We start from the raw sequence: 15592 nt of genomic DNA on the forward strand, positions 1-15592 counted from the left end.
CTCTGCAATTGTTAAGGTTATTTCTTCTGAGCCTCTTCTGAGAAATGTTTATCAAGTTTCTCTAATGAGCAACTTGATAAAAGGCTTTCAAAGCAAAATGTCTTTTGAGAGATTTGAGACTAGCTTGGAAGTATTCCATTGTTTTTTCTTTTAACCACTTAAACCCTATATCTCTGCTGTCCGGCAGCAACCAGCTAACTCCAAAATGTTCATTTATCAGGAAATGACAAAAACAAAACAAAAAGTGGAGTTAGGAGGTTTTGTTTATCATTGATAAGTACAGCTAAATGGACCTCAAAGCTCACAATGAGGTTGGAGGTCAAAAGGGGGTGGAGCCTGGAGTCAGCAAAACCAGCTAACTCCACTCCCCTTTGCTGGATTTAGCTAGCCTGGTTCCAGACGAATCTGCCTTTGCAAAAAAATTTCATTGCACTTTAGACCTCGGCAGATTAGGATACAAGGTTTGACGCTGTTCGGTCCTGTGGACTCGAGCCAATTGGTTCTGACCCATGATGCCTTCCTGGGTTCCTGTTTATTGTGGCAGGGAGGTGACACTGAGTTTCATGCTGGTCCTGAGGACCAGCATGAAAGTACATTCCATCTAGATCACCGACCTCGACTATGCAGATGAAATTGCCCTAGTGTTGGACACAGCAGAGAAAGGAAGGAAACTAAAGGGCCGTTCGCACTGAGCACTATAACTCTAACTATATTGTTCACCATTGTAATTAGTAGTTATAATTAATAGTTTAATAGTTGGTGTGAACTCTGCCATCCACTTGACTTTTAAAACTATATTTTTACAGTTATAGTAATAATGCTTAGTGTGAATGGCCCTTTAGAAATGGAGTACAGGAATATTGACTTAATGGAGAGAAAACAAAAGTAATGGCATTAAACATGGAGGACAGACCCAGTCAAAGATCGCTATGGCTGAAATGAGAAAAGAGGAACTGTGACCACACCGCCCACTTCACACTGGGTGTGATTTTTTTGTATATATTTGTTATTTTGTCATGCTTTTTTTTGCACATAGTGGATCTTATTGTACAATTACCCAATAGGATGCAAGGGTTCATTGTGTTACTTTTCTTAGCCACAAGAAGGCAGTATAATAAAGGTTGTGGTGCTGCAACAGACCAACACGGAAACTACAAATTTCACGCCCACTAATGAGACAGTGCCTCCAGTCCAGGTCCATTAGAACGATGTACTGCAACTGCCAATTCATTCCCTATGAGAGGATATGAGAGCCTACTTTTAAAATGATCCTGTCTTAGTGAATACTCCAGGTTAGTATTAATATACAAACAGTTTTGCAAGATGCTGTTTGGATAATTGTCCAAAATAAATAGCCTATAAAAATGATACATGAGAGACACAAAAGTATCAGTACTGCAATGTAGAAACACTCTGTTACAAGTAAAAGTCCGGAATTCAAGTAAAAGTATAAAAGTATTGGTACCAAAATGTACTTAAAGTACCAAAAGTAGAAAGTACTCATTATGCTGAATGTCCCAGTTCACAACTTTTCAAATCTATAAAATGTATTAAAAACTTTTTGAAAATAGCAGATCTACAAGCTCACAATGTAAATGGCAAAAATGTATATAGGGGAGGTGGTTAATGTATGTTTTGTAATAATCAAAATCTATATACTCTTGACTGTTTCCCCCACTGATCTGGTCAACATCTACAACGACTCTCTCTCCTCCTGCCTGGACACGTTCTGTCTCCTTCACCCACATCTGCCCCCTGGTACACTGAACTACACCTCCTCAAAACAAAGGGCCGACAGTTAGAAAGGCTTGCCAAGAAAACCGGTCTCACCATTCACAATTACATCTATAAACAACACCTACAGCTCTACCAAAAAAAACTCAACTCCACCCTCTCCTCCTATTATTCTGGAATCTTCCAGTCTGGCAATGGCAACCCCAAAGTTCTCTTCTCCACCATCAGTAAACTCCTCAAACCCATGGACACCATCTCACGCTCCTTCACTGTGGACAAATGCAATAACTTCCTCATTTCTTTTCAGGATAAAATCAACACCATCCATACATAACCAGCTGACCATCTCTCCGCCCCCGGTCCTCAACCCACTCCCTACTCACTCCTCCACATTCCTTGATATTACCCCATCTGACCTCTCCTCTGCTGGTATGAAGTAAGTCCTCAACCTGCTCTCTACCTAACCTCTTTGAACAATTCCAACCCGGTTTCCGCTCCAAACACAGTACAGAGCTTGCCCTCATCAAAGTTACCAATGACCTCCTGCTCTCCTGCGACACCGGCTCACTCAACATCCTCATCCTCCTTGACCTCAGTGCTGCATTTGACACCATCAACCACCCCATACTCCTCTCAAGCCTCAAATCCACCCTCGGAATCACCGGCACTGCCCTCTCCTGGTTCACATCCTACCTTGCCGACAGACATCAATTGATCTCACAACTGCAAAACCATCACAACCTCTGTCACCATTCTCCCCCTCGGACAGATCCTTTGCCACCATGGCCTCTGTTTTCACTGCTATGCCGACGCCACACAACTCTACCTCCCCTCCAAAACCATTACTGCTACCACCCTCTCTACCCTCACCACCTGCCTGACTGACATTAAAACCTGGATGCAAAAAAACGTCCTGAAACTTAACTGCAATAAATCCGAATCCTCATTATTGGTCCAGATGCCCTCAGCCGCTCCACAACCAATTACCAAAACAGCCTTCTTCCACCTCCAAAACATCGCCCGCCTCCGTCCCACACTATCCCAAACTGCTGCAGAGACACTCATCCATGCCTTCATCACATCCAGACTCTACTACAGCAATAGCCTCCTTCATGGCGCCACCTCCAAAGCTCTCAAGAAACTTCAATATGTGCCCCCCCAGTCCTCCACGACCTTCGTTGGCTCCCAGTAAAACTCAGAATAGATTTCAAAATACTCATCACCACCTACAAGGCCCTCAATAACCAGGCTCCCCGCTACCTCTCTGACTTCCTCCAACACCACGCCCCCTCCCGCTCCCTCAGGTCTGGTGATGCCAACCTCCTGGACTTCCCCCAAAAAAAGAATCAAACGCAACTGGGGTTACAGGGCTTTTTCAGTTGCAGCCCCCTCCCTTTGGAACCCACTCCCACCTCACATCAAAGCTGCCCCCACTCTTGCCATGTTCAAAGCCTCCCTCAAAACCCACTTTTTCGACTTTGGGTGCTAAAAAAAAAGCATTATTATTAAACGTTTTCAAATCATTGTAGTGGAGTAAAAGTACAATATTTGCCTCTGAGATGTAGTGGAGTAGAAGTAAAAGTATTGAAAATTGGAAATACTCCAGTAAAGTAAAAGTACCTCAAAATTGTACTTAATACAGTACTTGAATTACGTAGCCATACATGTACTTACTTTACACCACACCACACAGAAGGGAGAAATCTGTCAAGGATGGATACTAATAATGGCCAATATAGGCCTACTAGCAAGTTATTAGCTATAGCAATAAAACAAAAAAACAAAGATCTACTAGAAAAAAAGACTAACTGCTGTTTGACTTAGCTCAGAACTTCTGACAGCCTGTTATGATTTTAACAGATGAGACACAGCAGGTTTTACACATTTTCAGTGCACATACATTGATTTAGATAATGTGCTGATATTATACAATCTGATGAAACTTTTGTTTGTTATGCAAAGTCCTACTTCCGTGGACCTCCTCAGTGAAGGGTAGAGTCGGAGGGACCCGACTGATCCATGGGATCATCACACAACGGTCGTCTGTCACGACCGTCATGGATGAACTTCAATCTGGTGTTTGTACGTTCTCCCTTTTTGGCCCGTACATTACATAAACGTCAGATTTCAAATATAAAGTGCTAACCCCATGGTCACCGATGTTAAAATTCTGTTCGGGCCCTCAGAAGTAACTGTATCTTCCGTATTGTTCAATAAAATGCATTTTAATTTGATTGGTGGCCAATTTCTCATAGAGTTATAATGTATCAGAGTGCAGTTCACCTCCCAACCGATAGGGCCGCGTAGTGGAAAGCATATGGAGACAATACGGAGAAAATGGCCACCGATCGGATTAAAATGCTTTTTATTGAACAATACGGAAGATTCGGGTACTTCTGAGAGCCCTTAACATCCATGGCCATGGGGTAATTACTTTATATTTGAAATCTGAACGTTTATGTAGATGTACGGACCAAAAGGGGGCAAAGTGAAAACACCAGGTTGAAGTTCATCCATGACTGTCTTTATATATAATATATGAATATATGATATTTCAGGGCTAGGTCCCTCCCAGGGTCCATCCTCTCATAGAGCTAGAAGAGTCCCCCTCTCACGCTCTCGCCAGGAAATCGCAGCGCATGCTTTTACCGTAATGTTGTGGGGTTACCGTAAATTTCGAAGTCACTTTTTTTTTGAGGGGGGCGGGGCGGTATAGTAAATAAAAGTTTGGGCAGTAAGCAAAGTGACCAGTGAGTGAGTGATCACAGACACCAGGACGTTTGTGTTGCAGCAGATGCAACAAGTTTAGTGTTCTAAATTAATCTACATAGTAACGGAGTAATGGAGACCACCACGGGCTCAACGGTCTGCGAGGGCATGTATTCAAAGCTGATAGATGACGAAGCTGCATATTTCGACGAGTTAAACAACAGCAACAAAGATGCGGGATACAGCGGTAAGGAATGTTACTCTGTAATGGAAAAAGTATTCACGTTTTTTTTGCTTAAGTAAAAGTATCAATACTGCAATGTAGAAATACTCTGTTTCAAGTCAAAGTCCGGAATTCAACATTTTATTGGGTATGTATAAGTACAAAGGTATTTGGCAAAAAAAAAAATCAATCTTGGCCATAGGACTGGGCAGTGGGCAACATGAAACAAATCATAATATTTGACAAATGTCTCAATATTAATATTTTGGGATCATATAGCATTTGGAGGGTAACTTCAGTTTTCTTTTAAATCTTTCTAAAATTCCCCAAATAACAATCTACAAACACAAAAACACCTTGTCACAATGTAAAAAAAACAACAACAAATGTGTGTGCTTGTAGATTTGCCATTTTCTCTATTTTACCATTTATGACAAATTACTAAATGTTAAATTATGCTTAAGTGATTAAACCCAGAGGATAAATCCCAGACTCTTCATTCTTGGCAGGACATAATTGTCCTGCCAAGAATGAATAGTTGAGATTGACTTTGGCATTGTTCCTACATTCCCTGTTGGACAAATGATCAATAGTCCATCAAAAATATGTTTTTCCTTCAGGCAATCAGAGCCCTGATCAATGACCAAAGCACACACAAATGTCTTCAATCTGTAAATACTCACTGACAAGGAGTCTACAAATTCTATGTTTCACACACTATACTAACTAGTCTGGTCCCAAAACCTCTCACCTTTTTCTAGTATTCATTTCAATTTAATAATGGCTATATGAATTGGAAGGTTATTTGTTTCTGTATATTTCTCTGGCTGCAACATAAAGTTATATACCCTACTACTTGTCTGTATAAACAGTATACATTGATAGTTATTTCTTGCAAATAAAATAAGGCTATTTTAGAATTGTTCTACACTTACACACACTGTACAAACTTGATACACTTCACTGAATTGCTATTCCTGCCAAAGATTTGAGTTGTATTTGACCTTGTTCAACAGTTCAGTTTAGTTTAGTTTTTTATATTGTCAGTACAGTCCGTCCGCAGAGAATGTCACACCAGCATTTCACTGACTGCACATACGCACGTACACTCATACCGCACGATAGTACTTGTATGAGTGCGTGACAAGTAAACTTCTTGAATAGCAGAATATGCCTCTGTTTAAGTTTGTCAAACAACTGCGTTTTTTTTGTTTTTGTTTGCTGAAATGCCTTTCCCCACTGAACCGCACCCCCAGAGGTCCTGTCAGGACAAGTCTGTGTTCATTTAGATCAACATGACTTGTTGCTTGATAAATACACCCTAATACGTTTTGGGATAGTGTTCTCATGTCATAACTACTGCTCCAACACGTTTGCCCTGATTATTAGGACTTTAAAGCTGCAATCCATAACTTTTATGTCCTCCCAGGATTTGAACCCGTATCTCCAGCACGAGAAACCAGATATCTAGAGCTCAGCCAGGGGATATATTGCATGTACAGTATGAACTTCAGGCAGTACTACAGGCAGACCACCTGCTGCAAATGTGCTAGTTACTGTATATTGCTTTAAGATACTCTACCATACAGAAGGTTTTATTAATTAAAATAAGTTCTGAATTTCAGCTTTAAAAATATCAGTGAAGCAGCCCCATTCCTCACATTTGTGGCCACATGTTGCTTTTGTCAGGCTTGACGCCAAAGTCAAATCATGTTGATAAGAATTATCAACATGATTTGACTTTGGCGTGATGCCTGAGTGACAAATGCAGCATGCATCCAGAAGTGTGAGGAATGGAGCTGGTTTACTGATCTTTTTCTAAATCTAAATCTAAAATAGTCTCATGGATAATAGCTGTTACAATATATTTCCAATTTCAGTTCATTGTGTTTAAATACATAACAATTTCCACCATCAAAACGGTTGACATTTCACACATAAAAGATTTTGTGTATATCAATCAACAGTTCCCAACCTTTTCTGGATCAGGGCCCACTTGAAAATCTTGAAAGCGTTTGTGTCCCACCCGTCAACCAATTAACTAACATAGTATACTTTAAGTTCTTATTTACTGGTATCACAAACAAAAACAGCATTTCTCAAGGTTTTAAAGTGAAACAATTCCGTTTTTAGTTTTTAAATATTAACGTTATATTATCATTAACCAATTAAGACTACTCTCTGTCATTTTAGATTTTTTTGGCTGATCTACAAGCTCATAGTTTGTAGATCTGCTATTTTTGAAAAATCGTGAATTTGTGTGCTAATCTTTGAATATATATTTTTCTAAGCAAACATTTGTAAAATATTCTTTTCCAGGGATCCCCCCCCCCCCGCCCCCAGAAGCAAAGATTTGAGATAGTTTGCGTTTAAACATATGTATATTCAAAGTTTTGCTCACATTTTCACGATTTCTTTTACAAAAATAGCTGATCTACAAGCTCATAGCGCAGATGGATTAAAATCATTAAAAAGTTTGGGAATCTCTGTGTTCTACCTACTCCAATCATACCCCTCTATGTCTCTCCTACAACCTCAATTTCTCTCCCCCTCCTCCTCCTCTCCTATCCAGGACCAGTCTGTTCTGTCACAGTGGCCCCTCAGCCCAGAGGTTCAGGGCCCTACAGATGTGCCACATTGTGCTTGGCTATGCTGTGTGCTGTCCTTTTCATCTCCCTCATCGCAGTGACCCTTCGCTGTAAGTACATAATCATCATGACTACCTCTGTTGTACCTCTGTCGCTACCTATACCATTACATTACCTCTACCATTACATACAGTACTGTTTAATCCAGTGGTTCTCAAACTTTTTCATGTCAACCCCCATCTGAAAGGTTTTGTGCCGGGGACCTCCAGAAGCAAAGATTTGGGTTAAAAATGTTCACTAAAAAAAAAATAGCCTATATATATATATATTCAAAGATTTGCACAAATATTCAAGATTTTTCTAAAATAGCAGATCTACAAGCTTATAGCGCGGCACTTGGCACTTGATGTCGCGCTATGAGCTTGTATATCTGCTATTTTTGAATAGCCAAAGTATAAAATATGGTTAAAGTGGTTAAAATGATTGTGACACTGTATTACTATATTACACAAATTTTGCTGGGGACCCCCTGGTACCCCCCTAAGGACCCCTGGGGGTCCCCGGACCCCACTTTGAGAACCAATGGTATAATCTGTTGTTGTTGTCGGGCAGAAACCTTGTATCTCCATATTTCAGCTTTTTATGTTTTTTTTCTTCTTTTCATAAATGATACTTTATCGTTCAAGTGTGTCGCGCAGAAGTAGAAAGAATAGCCGATCTACAAGCTCACAACCAGTTGCATTGTGATTGTTGTGAGCTTGTAGGTCTGCTATTTTGGCAACATTTTGAAATTGAAAGTGTCTGTGGGTTTTATGAACATTTAACCAATGAAAAGTATACTATTAACACTAAATGATAACTACATTGAAAGAAAAGAAGAACGGAGGGGTTGGGGCTCATTCACTATGAGGTATGCGATGAGTGAAGCAAAATGAGTTGCCTGGCAAACAAAAATAAATCAGTACTGGTAGCTTAGATGTAGCATTTATTCATGTCTGTATACAGAATGTGCGTGGTGTGGAAACAGTTAGTCGTCAATGCTTAATGAACATTTTAACGTTTGACGACAAGAGGATTCAGCAGCTTTTGAATGTGGCAACATTCCAAGGATGAATCAACAAGAAACAGATGTTTGGGGCTCAGCGTGTATATTGTGTGTGTGTGTGTGTGTGTGTGTGTGTGTGTGTGTGTGTGTGTGTGTGTGTGGGTGTGTGTGTGTGTGTGTGTGTGTGTGTGTGTGTGTGTGTGTGTGTGTGTGGGTGTGGGTGTGGGTGTGTGTGTGTGTGTGTGTGCGCACGCGCGTGTGTACTTAAGCGTGTACAGTATGTGTTTATATATTCTCCTGTCTTTGTACATGCATGCGTGATTGGGTACATACTGCACGTGTGTGCGTGCATGCATGCATGACTGCACGTGAACGTGCGTGCAAGTACGTTTGTGTTTGTGTATATCCTCTCTGTTGAAATAACATTCCGTAAGGAGGTCCCTTGAGTTGCAAACCTTCAGTTCTGCTTTTCCTCACACTGTTGACATTAGGTCAAATCAGCGTATTTTAGGGAGGAGTTGGGCCACACTGGGACTTGTTATGAAATAACAAAGAGCGAAGACTGGCCATTGGCCATTAGCAAAGCTCAAATATAAAGCAATATAGTTTGTTCAGTTGCAACTGGTGCTATTGAGCATGGAGAGTGCAAAATGACATGGCCTTATGAGAAACAAAAACAGCCTTTACAACTGTAAATATTTTTTGAGCGGTGCAACCGCTCCTATAAGAGGGTTTAGGACCCATCCGTGGTGAAAGTTTTTCTTTCCGTCGTGAAAATGTGTCTTTCGCTGTGACGCCATGCTGTGGAAAACACGCCCATAGGCTAAGCTTTGTAGGACGTGCTGTGATTGGCTACCGAGATGCATGATGAAATTATGGCTAAGCTTCGCAGGACGTACTGTGATTGGCTAGCGAGACGCATGATGAAATTAAACTCATAAATAGCACCGCTCACGTCACACTGGGTGTGATTTTTAGCGGCGCTAGCCGCTCTATAACTTTGTCAGGTATAGAGCGGATCCTGCTCTATACCTGACTTTGTCCGTGTGCGTCAACGTTCTGATTGGTCAGGTGAGTCAACAAAGTGATTGGTCAAGCTTCACGTGACACATGGCTATAAACACATTATAAACACATATCGATGACAAAATGTATCAAAGGCGCCGCTACCTTCACACAGGGTGTGATTGTTTTTATTATCATTTATATTCTGTAACTTCAAAGTGATATTATATATGTATTATTGCTGAACTACTCAGTTTGTCATTGCCAGACAGATCAGTTAGCTGTTAATGCTACCGCTGCTAGACAAAAAAAATCTAAACGCAAAATGCTAGCACTGCTACACTACACTAGTTACTGTTCAAACTGACAAACAACCACTGGATACCAATTCATAATGTGTTCTAATGATTACTCAACTCAAATTTATGTGGGGCTATTTGAGTTCTTTGTAATAAACCATTTTAGCAGTATAGACCCCCAGCCATCCTGAATAAATCTGCTATCCTCAACTCACCAACGCCTAGCGGCAGCATTTAAGTTCAATGTAAACCTATGGGTGATACATCCCAATGAGGCTATGCCATTAGGGAGCTTTTCCTGCAGTAGAAAGGTTACAGGTTCAATCACTGCAACTATCAAAATGTTGGAACTGTTATCAACTTAAAACTTAAAACCTCCCATCATCTCCCCATCATCCCTCAACTCTCATGTCTAGTTGCTGTCTCCTCCCAAATGAGCTCACAACGCGTAGCAATGAGTTCTGAGCCCGTAGATCTGTTCGGTGTGTGACGCCATCGTACGACCAAATCTAAGGCTTCAACCTTCTCTCCTCTGCTTCCGTGCCACCAGATAGGAACATGTCCTCTGCACTGGGAGGCGATAAGGATGACCCGGCTGGCACAGAGGCCCAGATTCAGCGACAGAAGCAGGAGGCCAACATGACTGCCCTGACCGCGCTCGTGAGCCAACTGCAACAGGAGAAGACCAAGCTACTGGCAGAGCTGAGCGTCAAATGTGCCACTAAAGGTATAAAGACACCTGCAAGATCAAGGTAAAGTACCACATACTTTATGTGGTACTTAGAGAACGTTGGAACGACTTCTAACCTACTCCTATGGTTCTTTTGCATTTCTAAAAGAAAAAAGAAAAACAGTATAAAAGTATTCTTCTGTCTCATCTTTTTCCTCTCCCACTAAAATGCTTTCTCTTCACCAGCTCCAGAGGTCGTCCCAACGGTGCCCGTTACCTCAACCACCTCAACGGTGGCCCCCACCACAGTGGTGTGTCCGGTCCACTGGCAGCTCTTCAATGGCAGCTGCTACTTCATCTCCAGCACCATGCGAGACTGGTCGGATAGCCAGAGCTACTGCATGGAAAATGGAGCGCACCTAGCCATCATCCTCAATGCAGAGGAACAGGTAGGAAAAGATAGATGGCTGGAATCGATCGATGGATCGATCCCAAACCTTTCCATGCCAAGGACTCCCAAATAGACATAGCCTCTGGCTGCACCCACCCCCATTTCGAAATAGAAAGATAGAAAGAAAATAACAAAATTGTGATAGCCGATCTACAAGCTCACAAGGTCTACAAGCGTTGTAAGCTTGTAGAGCATGTTTTCACCAAACGTTTTCATATTTCCGCCAATTTTTTGTCTATTTTCACCAAATGCTTGCCTATGATGTCATGCCCAGAATAGGGACACTAGCGTTCAAGTGGTTAAAGGAGCACTTGATCTCTGACTTTAGGACAACTTAGATCACATGAATTTGAAATTAAAGCTGATGCTACAAAATATATTTAGTGCCTTGTCTTGTGTTGTCTTGCGTGTCTCAGTCCTTTCTGTGGGAACTTCTTCCCAGAGGCCATTGGAACTCATACTGGATCGGTATCAGTGATGCTCACATGGAAGATGACTGGAAATGGGTGGATGGTACTCACCTGGTTGGAGGGTAAGTTGAAACTGTTTTTATTTTAAACGATCAAACGCAGCACATTGTGCTTAACATCAGTGGTGTAAAAAGTACTACATTTATTTACTGTTTTTTTTTTCTTCTTTTTTTTGACCTTCAGGCGGTACTACTTTGTCAACCATTAGTGGCCAAACAAACCGCAGGCTATACCTTTATTAATAGAGGGGCAGGGAGACCAAAATACAGCCACCCCAGTTGTTTAAGTTATATTGTATTAAGATACTCTATCATACATACTGGTCAAAATAGAATTGTTTTTATTCACTAAAAAGTTACATAGCGTAGCTTTAAGATGTTATGAAAAAGAATGTGTTAAGTAATAGCTGACCTTCTTGACCTATATAATCCATTCCTTCTTGAATATGCAGTATAAGCAACAAGGACATTTTTTTTAATCTCCTTCCTCAAAGCCTCTCTTTCCCCTTTTATGCTCCGGCAGCAGTTATTTCTAATAGTCCCATGATATTTTTCCTCTTTTTCAAATATTTATGTAGATGAGTAAGTAAGCTTCTGCTTGTTTTACTTGGCAGCGTTCCTCTTTTATTACTGTCCATCCCTTCCTCTCTCATCCCTTCTCTTCCTGTTTTTTTCCCTCACTTCTCCTCCTGGTTGATAAGATGTAGAGGTCGGCGCAAGACTGATTTTTCTAATCCCACACAGCAAGATTTACAGCCAAAACTTTACAGTTTATATTGAACCCTTTTGTAACACTAGATATGCATTCAATTTCTATAATGTGTTATAAACATTATCATCTCCTTATAACACTGTAGAAGTCAAATTGTAAGCACTAATAAATACTCAAAATGCATTATAACAACCATAACACATAAAGCATTTTATAATTACTTGTATAAGATCAAGTATTATAATACTTCATAATTGCTGGAAACTCAGGTAATTTGTATTTGGCGTTGGTCATTGTGTATTATAATTCTCATAGTTGTAATACATTATAATAATTTCTAATGTCTTATAATCACTGTTATGATGCATTACAATCTCTATTATAAAGCACAGTAGCGTATGGTGGGTTCTAACGTGGACCGGGCCAGATTCTTAAACCCCCCTCGCGGGCCGGCGGGGGGGGGGGGCTCGCGCAACGATGGTTTGACGGGGAAACCGGTTTTTAATGGCCACCCATTAACAATCCGGCCGAATGCAAATAAGCCCGATTTGAAAACAAAGGCGAATTTCTGTGGTTGGCTACAACAGAATGGGTGATGGGGTGCTAATGTTGTTATGTTGATTTTTTGTTTTTTTCCCCTGGGGGAGCAGAGTTTTCCAGACCGGGCCATGGCCCCATTGGCCTCTATGACGATACGCCCTTGATAAAGCATTATAGTGTGATTATATGCGCAAGCTTGTGCTGAAATAGAGCTTGTTTGCTTACTCTGAGGAAATGTTGAATTTGGCCTTCAGGTCGCTACTCCTGGTTCTAGCCTTGGGCACTACAAAATCGTAATCCGGCCCTAATTAAAAAGCATTATAAAATTATTATAATGTATTGCAACTATGAGAATTAACATTGAACATCATGAAGGGCATGTCCATTTGCATCAATTGCAATGGAAAAGTCATTGAAGACCTCTCCTCTACCCTGGATTTTAACCCGGTTTCCTGCGTACGCGCTGACATTTTTACCATTGAATCTTGACCATCAGGTCAACATTTGTGTCAGATCCTGTGTCCAAGTGAGATATGACCTTTGACACGATCTAAATGTCTCAATAGAAGACCAGGGAGACTAATTACAACCGCCAGAATTGTATAAGTTATATTGTATTAACATACTCTACCATACAGATCATGTATGGTATGCATTACAATAAGTTACATAGTGAGGCATTAAATTTGTCATGTCATGGAAAACGTCAGATTGTTTTGATGGGGGACCCATTGACACATTTCTCCCTATCTCTTTCTCTGTAGTTTCTGGGAGGACGGTGAGCCGAACAACCACATTGATGAGGACTGTGTCTACATAGTCAAGACCCGCAAAGTGGAGCGTGTAGCAGTGAAGAGCTGGTACGACGCCCCCTGCTCTTTTAATTTGCCTTTCATCTGTGAGAAGAAGATTGTGGCTGCTGAATGAAAAACTCCATTTTGTAGTATTTGTAAATGACGTTTTAGCCTGATGGACAGGGTTACACAGGCAAACAATATGCTCATCACAAAGTTCAGACAAACAAAAGAAAGTCATTGAAAATAGTTGTTTTGAGTATTTTCTGAGCATGCATAGGTCTTTATGCGCTGCTTCTTTCTTCACTCTCAGCTATGCACATTCATAGTCAATTCATAAAGATACGGGTTGAAACACCCTAACATTTGAGCTTTGCAATGAGAATGCTGTGGTCAGTTACATCAAAAGCTGCAGTAAAGCCCCCATAGTTTCCTGTCATCCATATACAGTATGTTAACCATTGATCAGTCAGGTGCACTAGTGCAGTGCTAGTCAAATGCCCTGGTCTATAAGCATGCTGAGCATTTGTAAGTAGTCCATTTCTATAAAAAAAAAGATTACATTTGACATTTGATTATGACATTATGTTCTCTTACTCAGCACAGAGTATACTAATAGGTCAATAATTAGAACCAGTAAAACCTGTCTTACCATCTTTAAGTAATGGAATGATTTTAGACTCTTTCAATAGCTTGGGACACATCCTACTAAGTATGCATCTATTATAAATATGACATGTTGGTTTAGAAAGCAGCTATAGCTGCAATTTTAAACACTTCCATCCAAGTTATCAACACCAGACCGAGCCAGGTTGTTTGAAAGCATTTGTCCAACCTTCATCTCTGATTCACTCCAATTCTCTCCTTGCAGTGTGTCTCCCCCTGTTGACAGCACTGCCAATTAATTAGCACACCTTCAACAGGGGGATTTGCTTGTAAAATCAGCTGGTGTAGCGTTTGCTTGGAATGAAAACCTGAATACTCTTGGGCCTACATGGCACTTGACAGGCCTCTTGTCAGTGTATGTCCATGAGGTCATGTGGTTAAAAAGTATGTATGGTAAATATGTATCTGTTTGGTAAAGGGGCCTTTTTGGAAGTCGGGTTACAGTGTATGTGTATTATACCCTAAAGGTTTACATTTACAGGTTATGGGATCTCACGTATAAGGGCAAAACAAATATGTTTTTTACAAACACTTAGTAGTAGTAGTATCGGAGCTCTGCCTACGTAATTAGTGTTATTTTAGATTACTCATTTTATATACTGTATCTACAGCAGCCTATCTGTTGTACATCTAGTAGTCTAGTTGTACATGTAGTTGATTGGTTCTAAACTAGTTTCACACTGGGACCAGAAATCCTGAATTAGCCAAGCCCTAATGTGTTGAATAAGTTTAAACATTTCAAGTTGTTACTTTTCTGGGACTGAGTCAAAACGTCTCACAAAGCACTTTTCGGTCCGAACTTCCTGGTTGTGAAACACCAGTATAGTATATACATCCAGTTAGAGGTCTGACAGCCTCAGATTTCAACCAGGTTCCTGGCTATTTGAGCTACAATATGAAACTTGATTCTAGAATGTAACTTAAAATGTAAATACTTAGATCTTACCAAAGTAGTTTTATAGCTTAGCAGGTTTGGTGTATTTCTACTGTACATAAAATATATCTATATTTTAATGCATGTATTCTAAACGGGTACAGTATATGATTTTTCTGAAGCAACCACTTCTTAAAAGCAATCACTTATACCTCTATTGCACTTTTATATCAAAGTATTGAAACTGCTTAGTTATTTTTCAACGTACTGAAAATCAGAGAAATATGAGATGATTGTGAAATGTGTCTTGTGGAATGGATATTGTACATAAAAACATGATTTAAATGTCAAAACAATCAGCCTTTTTTCTCAAAATTCATAGTCTCAACGGAACAAGTTACAGGAATACTAAATGTATGTGCAGCATGTTAATGTATTGATAGCACATGTACAGTGCTACAACTCAAGTATTTTTATTTGCTGTTATTTTGATGACCATTGTTGACCATTTCAAATCTTTTGTCCTGAAGCTGTCATCTAATGGGTCAAATCGGCTTAAAGAGTCCTGGTCTTAAATCCTGCTGGCGTGCCCTCATTAAAGTGTCGGCCACTATGTGGCAGTAGAAACTCAGAGACTCATCACATCAGCCAGACCACATTTTGAAACAAAATTGGTCCATCTCTTGCATATCATTGCTGTCGGGTGTAAACCTTGTAGGTCCAAAACCGTTACCTTCCAGGAAATGGAAAAAAATAACCATTCACACTGAGCCCTATAACTATAAAGATAACTATAACTATATCGCCATTGTA

At 40.4% G+C, this 15592-nt stretch overlaps 1 protein-coding gene across 1 annotated transcript; it reads left to right on the forward strand.

Moving 5' to 3' along the window:
- The first annotated feature begins 4396 nt into the window (after positions 1–4396).
- On the forward strand, positions 4397–15135 carry LOC311062200 (uncharacterized protein). Its single transcript, XM_084081068.1, has 6 exons — positions 4397–4690; positions 7239–7364; positions 10154–10330; positions 10520–10722; positions 11141–11256; positions 13210–15135. Exons 1-6 carry the CDS (start codon positions 4576–4578, stop codon positions 13370–13372), a joined length of 900 nt encoding a protein of 299 aa, XP_083937194.1. The 5' UTR covers positions 4397–4575; the 3' UTR covers positions 13373–15135.
- The last annotated feature ends 457 nt before the right edge of the window (positions 15136–15592 follow it).

Source organism: Gymnoscopelus microlampas (genome assembly GCF_963454915.1).
Source record: "Gymnoscopelus microlampas genome assembly, chromosome: 15".
Taxonomy (NCBI): Eukaryota; Metazoa; Chordata; class Actinopteri; order Myctophiformes; family Myctophidae; genus Gymnoscopelus; species Gymnoscopelus microlampas.